The 11360-nt window shown below is 48.0% G+C and overlaps 1 protein-coding gene across 1 annotated transcript in view; it reads right to left on the minus strand.

Moving 5' to 3' along the window:
• The window catches only part of LOC143294415 (uncharacterized), a 145530-nt gene extending 134628 nt beyond the window's left edge, over positions 1–10902 (minus strand). Inside the window, exon 1 of the mRNA XM_076605887.1 lies at positions 10562–10902. Within this exon, the coding sequence (XP_076462002.1) occupies positions 10562–10751 (190 nt within the window). The 5' untranslated portion in view covers positions 10752–10902. The remainder of the gene's footprint in view (positions 1–10561) is intronic.
• Positions 10903–11360: the final 458 nt, after the last annotated feature.

An 11360-nucleotide genomic window follows, 5' to 3' on the forward strand; every position in this document is an offset into this window, starting at 1 on the left:
GAGAGAAAGGATGGGAGAGAAGAAGGGATGGAGAGGGAAAGGGGTAGAAAGAAAGGAAGGAAGAAGGGAGAGAGAGGGAAAGGGGCAGAGAGAAAAGAAGGGAGAGAGAGGGAAAGGGGCAGAAAGAAAGGAAGGAAGAAGGGAGAGAGAGGGAAAGGGGCAGAGAGAAAAGAAGGGAGAGAGAGGGAAAGGGGCAGAAAGAAAGGAAGGAAGAAGGGAGAGAGAGGGAAAGGGGCAGAGAGAAAGGAAGGGAGAGAAGAAGAGAGAGAGAGGGAAAGGGGCAGAAAGAAAGGAAGGGAGAGAAGAAGGGAGAGAGAGGGAAAGGGGCAGAGAGAAAGACAGGGAGAGAGAGGGAAAGGGGCAGAGAGAAAGGAAGGGAGAGAAGAAGGGAGAGAGAGGGAAAGGGGCAGAGAGAAAGGAAGGGAGAGAAGAAGGGAGAGAGAGGGAAAGGGGCAGAGAGAAAGACGGGGAGAGAGAGGGAAAGGGAGAGAGAGGGAAAGGGGCAGAGAGAAAGGAAGGGAGAGAAGAAGGGAGAGAGAGGGAAAGGGGCAGAGAGAAAGGAAGGGAGAGAAGAAGGGAGAGAGAGGGAAAGGGGCAGAGAGAAAGGAAGGGAGAGAAGAAGGGAGAGAGAGGGAAAGGGGCAGAGAGAAAGGAAGGGAGAGAAGAAGGGAGAGAGAGGGAAAGGGGCAGAGAGAAAGACGGGGAGAGAGAGGGAAAGGGGCAGAAAGAAAGGGAGAGAAGAAGGGAGAGAGAGGGAAAAGGGCAGTAAGAAAGACGGGGAGAGAAGAAGGGAGAGAGAGGGAAAGGGGAAGAAAGAAAGGAAGGGAGAGAGAGGGAAAGGGGCAGAGAGAAAGACGGGGAGAGAGAGGGAAAGGGGCAGAGAGAAAGGAAGGGAGAGAAGAAGGGAGAGAGAGGGAAAGGGGCAGAGAGAAAGAAAGGGAGAGAAGAAGGGAGAGAGAGGGAAAGGGGCAGAAAGAAAGGAAGGGATAGAGAGGGAAAGGGGCAGAGAGAAAGGAAGGGAGAGAGAGGGAAAGGGGAAGAAAGAAAGGAAGGGATAGAGAGGGAAAGGGGCAGAGAGAAAGGAAGAAGAAGAAAGGAAAGGTAGGAAAGGCGACAGGAAGATAAAGCAACAAAAGATCGAATGGAAAAAACACATATGTAAAATGACAGGAGTGAAGAAAAGAGCGGGCGTTTTATTCTGAATCCAGCCCTGTCTCTGTCTCCCTCCACACCACAAGTTTTTACATACACTGTTTCAGTTTGTTTCCAGGATGTGTCAAAGCGTGTGGACAGATCCATATACGCTACACAACACCTGCTGTAAAAAATGGAACTGATAATTAAGGTCATAGGTGAACGAAACACACCAGAACACTGGGAATAATATACGGCGATAAAAAAAATTAAACAGAACAAATTATATATGTGTGTGTGTGTGTGTGTGTGTGTGTGTGTGTGTAAGACAACTGCTGAGTCTATAAATAAACAAATGGAGAAAGTCTGTATATCAAAAAAAAAAACTGTTGGTTGTGAATTAACAGTTCCTTTGCAAAGAAATATCATCGTTTCTGACCCCTGATCCTTCAGGCACTGAGATCAGTAAACATGACAGTGGGGGTCAAGACAAGACTGGAGAGAACTTATCAGTACTATTCATAGCAAGAAGGAAGGTGGCAGAATGGTTAAGGCGCTCACTCTGCCAAGACAGTCCGTGAGGGTCTGAGTTCAAATCCAGCTCTCACGCCTTTTCCCCCAAATTTGGAAAATTAAACTGAGCGTCTAATCATTCGGATGAGACGATAAACCGAGGTCCCGTGTGCTAGCACACACCTGGCGCTCTGAAAAAGAACCCACGGCAACGAGAGTGTTGTCCTCTGGTAAGACTCTGTAGCAGAAATCCTCTTTGATATGTACACGAAACATATACGCATGCACTCTAGGCCTGACTAAGCGCGTTGGGTTATGCTGCTGGACAGACATCTGCCTAGCAGATGTGGTGTAGCGTATATGGATTTGTCCGGCCGTGGTGACGTCCCCTCGAGAAATGGAAACTGAAATCATAGCAAGGTTCTGACGACGGCTGTCCCTTCTTCCCACACCTTTCTCAGTCCCCGCCGCCACCACACTGGGACTTGGTACCACTTCTTACCCGCACGGGCCGTCTCCCCAAGTAAAGACCTGCGGGCTTCATTTCTCGTCTGTTAAATGGCCATCGTCATGGGAAATGTGTTCCCCCCACCCCCTACCTCCCCACCTCCATCCTCACCCCGGTCTTCTCCCCCCCAGTCCCCGAGACACTCCCCAGACACTCCCCAGACAATTCACTGACAAAACTTTCGGGAACGACTTCAACACGGTCACACTGACCCTGCCATGGGGAGATGGTGTCACTTGTGTATTGCTTTTGTTATCGGGCGGGGAGGGGTGGGGGGAGAAAGGGGAATATGCGTGACTTCGAGTAAACCCAACGCGCTTGAGAGTCTGTCCTAGCTTTGTGTAGAGCACCAGCATAACATGAAACAAACTAACTAAAGAAAATCAACAGATAAATAACCAAATTATAGCATGATACAGTGAAAGATAGGCAGAAGGCAAATGATAGAAAGCAGCAAGTCAGAAAATCATGGACACTGATTATCAAGAGTGAGGAGAAATAAACAACAAACATCAGTGAGATGCTGCACACGCCTTGCCCAGGGTCTCCCGTGCTGAAGTCAGGTCTGATGAAGTGGGGCAATAAAGAATCTGTCTCTCCTGTGTGCCTGTGATGGACATACAGCAGACATCGCTGATTGCCCTCAGGCCCTTTGGGGCTGAAGAGATGTGGCGAGGAACACACACACACACACACACACACACACACACACACACACACACACACACACGAAAACAAACAAAAAACGCTAGACATTGTGAAGCCAAGTTTCCTCCCATTGACACCAAAATAAAACAACATCCCTTCTGCAATATCAGCGCGCTTTGTTGAAAATTCAGCGAAAGGTAAAAAGCAGGAAGTGGAAAATAAAACTCACAAGACGACCGGTGTCACAGCCTCAACCTATCCACCCCTACCACTTGATTTTACCTTGGGTAAAATAACTCCAGGGGTCATTTGTGGCTGGTCAAACTCGATCCCCCTAATTGGAAATCACCCCCCTGTCTACGGATCAAATAAACTATTGAACAAACAAGAGGACTCGTTGTGGGCCAGCTTTTTACTGATCCTCCTCCTGCACTACCCCAGTCTTCATTACAGCTTTACGAAATCAAAGTTAGGGAGCTCTACTGTAATAGCCTGTACTGATTCTAACTGGACCAAATTTACACCCGGCGGTCATTCCCAACTGGTACAGAATGACGTTCATGTCCAAAACAATGGGTGCCATCCAGCTAAGGGGGTCATTTTTGACTGGTTGAAGTTTCCTCCCCAGGTATCATTCCAGGCTAGTCCACGTGGACCCCCGGAGTAGGCTGGGCTAGCCATGTTTGACCCCGGGGTAAAAACCAAAGTGGGTACACGCGGGCTGCAACACCGGTCTGACAGTAGAGAGGTCAGGTTGTCCCACTTCTCTCAAAACAACAACAACTAGGGTTCAAATCCCGCAGGGCCTGCTCGGTGAAGATGGGAGATCATATTTTGCCTCTGATCGATACTCCAGGCCAATATATATGCAGACCTGATACCTGAACATTCCGAGTGCATAGACACAGACATGACGTAAACAGGCTGTTGTTGGTAGTGTTGCTGCTGTTGTTGTTGTTGTCGTTGTCGTCGTTATTGTTGTTCTCCTATTTTATCTTCATTAGCATAATCATCTTCATACTCTTCGTCTTCTTCTTTTTTCCACTTCTTCTTCCTCTCTTTGTTTATTTTGTTGAATTATATTTAATTTCATGTTAATGTGTCACACAACCTATGGATGACCTCTCAAGGCCTGACCATGTTTGGTTTATGCGTAAGTCGGACATAATTATGCTCCTCTTTCTTTCCAACAGTAGATATGATATAACGAATATGGATCAGCCTGCACGCTTTGAGACAACCTTGAAACTGAACCTGCCATGGGGAAAACTGGCGTGGGGAAAACTGGCTTGGGGAAAAGTGCCATGGGGAAAACTGGCTTGGGGAAAACTGCCATGGGGAAAATGCCATGGGGAAAACTGCCATGGGGAAAATGCCATGGGGAAAAGTGCCATGGGGAAAACTGGCTTGGGAAAAAGTGCCATGGGGAAAACTGGCGTGGGGAAAACTGGCTTGGGGAAAAGTGCCATGGGGAAAACTGGCTTGGGGAAAAGTGCCATGGGGAAAACTGGCTTGGGGAAAAGTGCCATGGGGAAAACTGGCTTGGGGAAAAGTGCCATGGGGAAAAGTGGCTTTAGCAGGGACAGACTGTGGGGTGGTAACTGTTTCTTGTGTTTACTGCAGTCACGTGCTCTCCTATTCTAAGCCAACTAGAACGCGTTCTTTGACTTCTGACCAACGGTGGTCACACGTATTGACGTCTGGGGTTCGAAGTGTTATGGAAAGCAGAAAATTCCTAGCAGACATCATTCTCAAAAACCTAGCACAGCTAACGAGGCGGTGGGATAACATTTTAAGATGACTAGCTAACTAACTGACTGATTCACTAACTAACTAAAACAATAGATGCCTTGACAAAGACCTCCAGCCGCAACGCCGACCCCACCCCCAATCCCTAAAAAAAAACATTAGTAATATATATTTTCTTAATAAATTGATGTTTATTGCACATAAAACACCGGCGCCTGTGTAACCAACCCCCAAAAGTCCAATAAAACGTTCCATCGGTAGCAGTGGCCTGTATACACATCACAACGGCAGCCAAAGAACACAAACGAAAATGCTACACAAGTGCTGCATTTTGCTGTAAATGAATAATAATGAATGGTTTATGACAGCGCCGCTTTCTTCTATTTCTTCAAGGCCTAACAGATATATACATAGAGTAAGATAGATAGATAGATAGATAGTATCTTAATTTCAAAGACGGATTGTGATGAGCATTTAACTGGATGCTGAGGGGTGTTTAACTGACCCAGACGTCAAAACATTTACCAGACAGACGGGACTGGCCAGAGGGGAACGAGAGGAAATCCTGCACACACTCCAGTCAGCTAACTGTCTGTACACCCCCAGGAAGACGGACCAGCAAACGAGAAACAAAAAAAAGGCTTCGGGTCTGGGAGGCAGACTGATGGAGCCTCACAGACAGTCCTCAGAGAGATTCTAATTTCTCGCGTGTCGGAATGGACAGTTCAGTGCGTGTCAGTGGACCACCAGTGCCCCCAGACTTTGAATTTTTGACTTTCTGATGAAGAATATTGATTTCTTTTCCAGTTTATTTTTCGAGGGGGGAAAAAAAAGAAGAGAAAAACGTTTTCACTCTATGGATCGTTTTTGTGTTTTGATGGTTTCACGAATAAACGAACGAACACCCGAATATATATATATATATTGTGTGTGTGTGTGTGTGTGTGTGTGTGTGTGTGTGTGTGTGTGTGTGTGTGTGTGTGTGTGTGTTTAAATGGAAAAAAATGAATACGTTGAAACAGGAATGTATACTTCTTTTCTTTCTCTCATTTACATTTATTTAATCCGACAATAATTGTTGTTGTAGTTTTTTCTCACATTAAGTTCTCTCTCTCTCTCTCTCTCTCTCTCTCTCTCTCTCACCCGCACGCGCGCGAGTCAGTAGTTAATCTGATAATAAATGGCTACTGTGCCCTTTCCTTGCCCCGTCCCTCTCCTTTCTCTCCCTGTGCGTGTGTGTGTGTGTGTGTGTGTGTGTGTGTGTGTGTGTGTGTGCGTGTGTGTGTGTGTGTGTGTGTGTGTGTGTGTGTGTGTGTGCGTGTGTGTGTGTGCGTGTGTATGTGTGCGTGTGTGTGTGTGTGTGTATATGTGTGTGTTTGTGTGTGTGTGTGTGTGTTTGTGTGTGTGCGTGTGTATGTGTGCGTGTGTGTGTATGTGTGTGTGTTGTGTGTGTGTGAGAGAGAGAGAGAGCAAGAGAGAGAGAGTGTGTGTGTGTGTGTGCGCGTGTGTGCATGCGTGCGTGTGTGTATTTGTGTGTGCGTTCTTTAGTGTGTGTATGTGTGTGTGCGTTAGAGAAGGAGTGTGGGCGCGTATGTGTGTGTGTGTGTGTCTGTGTGAGTGTGTGCGGTGCGAGCACACTTGTCAGTTTCCAGTGCAAATGGAGACGGTTGTAGTTGAATGTTGTCACAAGATGCTATCATTGCTCCCTCCCTTTCCCTCGCACACGGCGGGCTGTTGGTTCGAACCCCAGCACACGGCAGATTGTGGCAGGATAAGGGGTGACAGGGCGGATGGTGTGTGTGGGGAGGGGGGTGGGGGTTGGGAGGGAGGGGGGAGGGTACAGGAGAGACTCATCAAATCAACGGTGATGGGAGAGACGTGTCTTCGGGATCAATATGTTTGTCTCCATTCGTTTTGACTGTTTCTTCTTCTTCTCGCCACGTGAATGTGTGTGTGTGTGTGTGTGTGTGTGTGTGTGTGTGTGTGTGTGTGTGTGTGTGTGTGTGAGTGTGTGTGGTTGTGTGTGTGAGTGGTGTGTGTGTGTGTGTGTGTGTTTGTTGTTGTTTGGCGTTGTTGTTTTTTGGTTGTGTTTTTTTGTTGTTTTTTTTTGGGGGGGTTGTTGTTTTTTGTTGTTGTTGTTGTTGCTTGTTTTGTTTTGTTTTGTTTTGTTTTGTTTTGTTGTTTGTGTGTTTGGGGGGCGGGGGGGGGGGGGTGTTAGTGTGCGTGCGTGTGCTTGTTTGTTGTTGGGTTGTTGTTGTTGTTGTTTGTTTTGTTGTTTTGTTTTATTGCTGTTGTGGGTTTTTTTGGGTTTTTTGGTGTGTGTGTGTGTGTGTGTGTGTGTGTGTGTGTGCGTGTGTGTGTGCTTCTCCTGCTCCTGTTCTTGCATCTTTTCTTCCTTGTCCCCCTCCCGCCCCCCCCCCCCCCCCCCTCCACCCCACTCCTTCCCCCTCCTCCCTCCCTCCCTTTCTCCTCCTATGTACTGGTATTCTTTTGCGTGACTTTTTTTTTTTTTTTTTACTTCATTCAATTTATATGTAACCTTTTCTTTCTTCTTTTTTCCAAGCATCTTTCCATCTTTCCTATCTTTCCTTTCGTTCTTTAGTTCTGTCCTTCTCCCTACCTGAAGGCAACATTCCCGCTGTTTAAACCCCATCATTTTCCTGGACCGGACTCAAGTCCAGCCCAGACCTTTGAAGCTTTTTCTCCCCCCCCCCCCCCTCACCCTCACGTCTCCTCTTTCCGCAGTCTCCCGAGGACCTTCACAGACATTTGTGGCTGTCTGCTGACGTCTCCACGTGGTCATACCATTTCAGTCCACTTGTTTATCGAGTGGACACATTACGGGGGAAAGTCTACAAGTCTACTTAACGGTCAGAATTTGTCTGTAACCCCCCACCCCCCCCCCACCCCCCAACCAGTTCTACCCTATGTGTGTATACGCATCCTGTTTGGTTCTACTCTAGGTGAGGGTAGCATCGCAGAAGTACGGTTGATTGTGCGAACCAGCTGTTGATCCAGGTTCGGTATTTGCCCAGCAAGTCTGGCGATCGGTCACTCACTTCGCGGTTCTGTTCTGATTCCCAGGTTGTTTTTATCTCTGGCCTTCCCCTAGCTTCCTCCGCCATGGAGACTTTTTTAAACCTGCAGTTTGTTCGTCTGTTGTTTGTCAGCACGGATCAGGCAAAACAGTGTGGACTGACTTTCCTGGATCATTCGCTCAAATGTTAGTGGTGATGTGCCTTCTGTGTCAGGCCTATCTTTCATTTTGTCATATTGCAACGTATTTACTAATTTGCTTATTTTGCAAATTATCCTTCATCTTATGTTGTTGTTGTATACACATCTTGGCAATGCATTGTATTGTATTGTACCGTATTGTATTGTATTGTATTGGTTACTTTAGTCACAACAGATTTCTCTGTGTGAAACTCTGACCAGTCTAACCAGCCTGGGTCAATCAACTGCTCCTTTTTTTTCTTTCTGTTTTAAGGACATGTGGTGTCGCGCTTATGGATCAGCCTGCACGCTTTGACACCTCCTTGAAACTGAAACAGAAGCTCTGTGATGGTATGGAGCGGTATCCGGAGCCATGGAATTTTGTAAAGAATTACTCCTCCTCCTCTCCTCCGCAGCAGATTCCGAAGAGGCTGGGTCACCCTGAACGGAGGCTACCAGGCACACCAGGATCCCATCAGGACACTGGAGAGGAGACACCAGACTACCATCTACCGCCTTCGCACAGGACACTGCGGCCTCCGAGCACACCTGAAGAGGATTGGAGTGGCAGCCACATCCCTATGTGATTGCGGCCAGGCTGACCAGACCCCATCCCATATTCTCCAAGACTGCCCCCTGTATGAGAAGATGCGGCAGCAGTCCTGGCCTGGGGGTGCTGACCTCAGCACCAAGCTCTGGGGGACGGCAGCCGATCTTCACCGGGCGTCCGAGTTTGTGGCACCCCTCGGACTTCGACCCTGACTGCGTAGCTGTCGAACGCAAAAGAAAGAAAGAAAGACAGACTGACCCAGTCAAGGAAGAGGTGCAGGTGTAGCAGAAAAAGACAACGAATTCTTGTTGGTTCAGATCATGCACAGGTCTGGGGCTTTGTTCTCCTGTCAGGTCTCTGGCTTCCAGTCATCACTCTCTGTTCCTCTGTTTGCCATCCTGTCTGAGAGAGAGACAGAGAGGGGGGTGGGGGGCAGACTGTGTTTTTTTACATGTAGCTTTCACTGGATCTGGCCTGTCAGAGGTCAGGTGTCACCCACACAGGATACTTGGCGTCAGCACACGCGTCGTTTTTCACGTCAGCCAGACAGAGATTGTCGAGACTGCCTTCTTTGTTCGCTCATTCCCTCTCTTTCTTTCTCTTTGCATGTGTATGTGTGTAACACGTGTAACCATATGTATGTACACAGGTCGGTGGCCTTGCATAAAAACTTCTGAGTTCTCTCTCTCTCTCTCTCTCTCTCTCTCTCTCTCTCTCTCTCTCTCTCTCTCTCTCTCTCTCTTAGAACAACGGCAGATGTGTAAGTCGGCCAAAGTGCTAATATCTTCACCGTTGGAAAATAAAGATTCATTTATTCATTCATTCATTCATTCATTCTCTCTCTCTCTCTCTCTCTCTCTCTCTCTCTCTCTCTCTCTCTTCAGACTTGTCAACACATATAGAATGGTATATCACGAGATCTGGCTACACAAAATGATTTGGAGACCCAACCAGCAAAGTAAAGTGGCTTCTGGAATGTCACCATTAGTGAGGACGATTGGGCGGTCTTCGCTTCGAAACTGAAATAATGAGACTGGAGTAATGCGAGTTCTTTTAACGAGAAGGAAGGGGAGCAGCAGACGAAGAAAAGGGAGAAGGGGTGAGAGCAAAGAAGGAGAAGAAGGAAGAGGAGGGGGGGAGAAGGAGAAGAAGAAGGAGGAGGAGGAGGAGGAGAAGAAGAACAAGCAGGAGAAGGAGGAGGAGGAGAAGAAGGAGGAGGAGGGGGACAAGGAGGAAGAGGAGGAGAAGGAGGGGAGGGGAGAAGAAGGAGAAGGAGGAGAAGAAGGAGGAGGAGGAGAAGGAGAAGAAGGAGGAGGGGAGGAGGAGGAGAAGGAGGAGGAGGAGAAGAAGAAGGAGGAGGAAGAGAAGAAGGAGGAGGAGGAGAAGAAGAAGGAGGAGGAGGAGAAGAAGAAGAAAAAGGAGAAGGAGGAGGATGAAGAGAAGAAGAAACAGGGGCAGGGGAGGAAGGAAGGAAGGAGGAAGAAGGAGGAGGAGGAGGAGGAGGAGAAACAGGGGGAGAGGAAGAAGAAGAAGAAGAAGAAGAAAGAGGGGAAGGGGAAGAAGGAAGAAGAAGGTAAGCAACAACAGCAACAATACAAACAGCAGCAGCAGCAGAAGCAGTGTACACATTCATATGTGTCTGCATGCATTTATGTGGAAGCAAGTGCGTACTCTGTGTGTGTGTGTGTGTGTGTGTGTGTGTGTGTGTGTGTATGTGTGTGTGTGTGTGTGTGTGTGTGTGTGTGTATGTGTGTGTGTGTGTGTGTGTGTGTGCTCGTGCAAATGTGTAGTGCATGCAAATATACAGAAGTGAGTGTGAACAGATATGTATGTGCGTATGTGTGTGCATTTGTATCCATGCATGAACGTCTCTGTGTGTTTGTGTGCGTGAGAGGGAGTGGCTATTCAAGCGTGCATTTGCACTACCCCAGGAGCATGCATGCGCGCATATGCATGTCTCGTGTATGTGTGCGTGTGTGTATATACGCACACATGCGCGAGTATGCACTATAAACTGATAAACAGTGATAAACTAAAACACACACACACGCACACACACACACACACACACACACACACACACACACACACTACTTTCACACACACACACACACACACACACACACACCAGACTACAACCAAAACAGATAAGAAGAAAGAAAAGCAGGAACAACACAGACACAAACGAACGAGGGAAGCAACTCTGACGGACACTGACACACAGGTCACGGTGACCTACTCACCCCCCAGCCGCGGCAGGTGACAGCAGGAGCCCCAGTCCCCCCCACACACGTGCCACAGGCCCTGAGTGCTGCGGCGGGACAGGCGGAGCCAGGTGGGGAACCCGAACCCCAGGGCCACCAGCAGGCACCCCACCACCACGAACACCAGCCCGATGCGGTACCCCAACGGCCGGAAACGACACCTGCCCATGGCGGGACGTCGGGGTGGAGAACAGATGCAGGAAGTCCGAAGAGGTCTTTCCTGTGGCTTATCAGTTCAGCTCAGTTCAGTTCTGTTGCTCAAGGGGGCGTCACTACGTTCGGACAAATCCATATACGCTACACAACGCCTGCTCAGCAGATGCCTGACTGGCAGCGTAACCCAACGCACTTTGTCAGGCCTGGTGAAGCGCTTGTTATGTCGGGGTATCGGTTGTCTGTCAGTGAACGAGGTCCCTGTTGCTCTTCTTGTTCCTGCTCCTGCTGCAGGATGCTGCTGCTGCTAATGATGCTGATGATGATGCTGGTGATGAAATAGCTATTTATCAGTGCGTCAGCATTTTATCAGTGTAGATGTCCTCAGTATTTCAGGTTGTTGACCTTCGGATTAAAAAATTAAAATAAATAAGATCCTATAATAGGGTCTACAGATGTTATGATTGCTGTTGCCGCTGCAGCTATTCTATCGTTTCTTTCTTTCTAACATCTACTTATGCTGATCATGCACCAATGGCTTGAAGCCATCATAAGCTGTATTTCTATTTATGACAATTTTAGTTATGATGATCAGTCGGGACGCATCGTTCTTCCAAACTTCGAC

Source organism: Babylonia areolata, chromosome 1 (assembly GCF_041734735.1).
Source record: "Babylonia areolata isolate BAREFJ2019XMU chromosome 1, ASM4173473v1, whole genome shotgun sequence".
NCBI classification, from domain to species: Eukaryota; Metazoa; Mollusca; class Gastropoda; order Neogastropoda; family Buccinidae; genus Babylonia; species Babylonia areolata.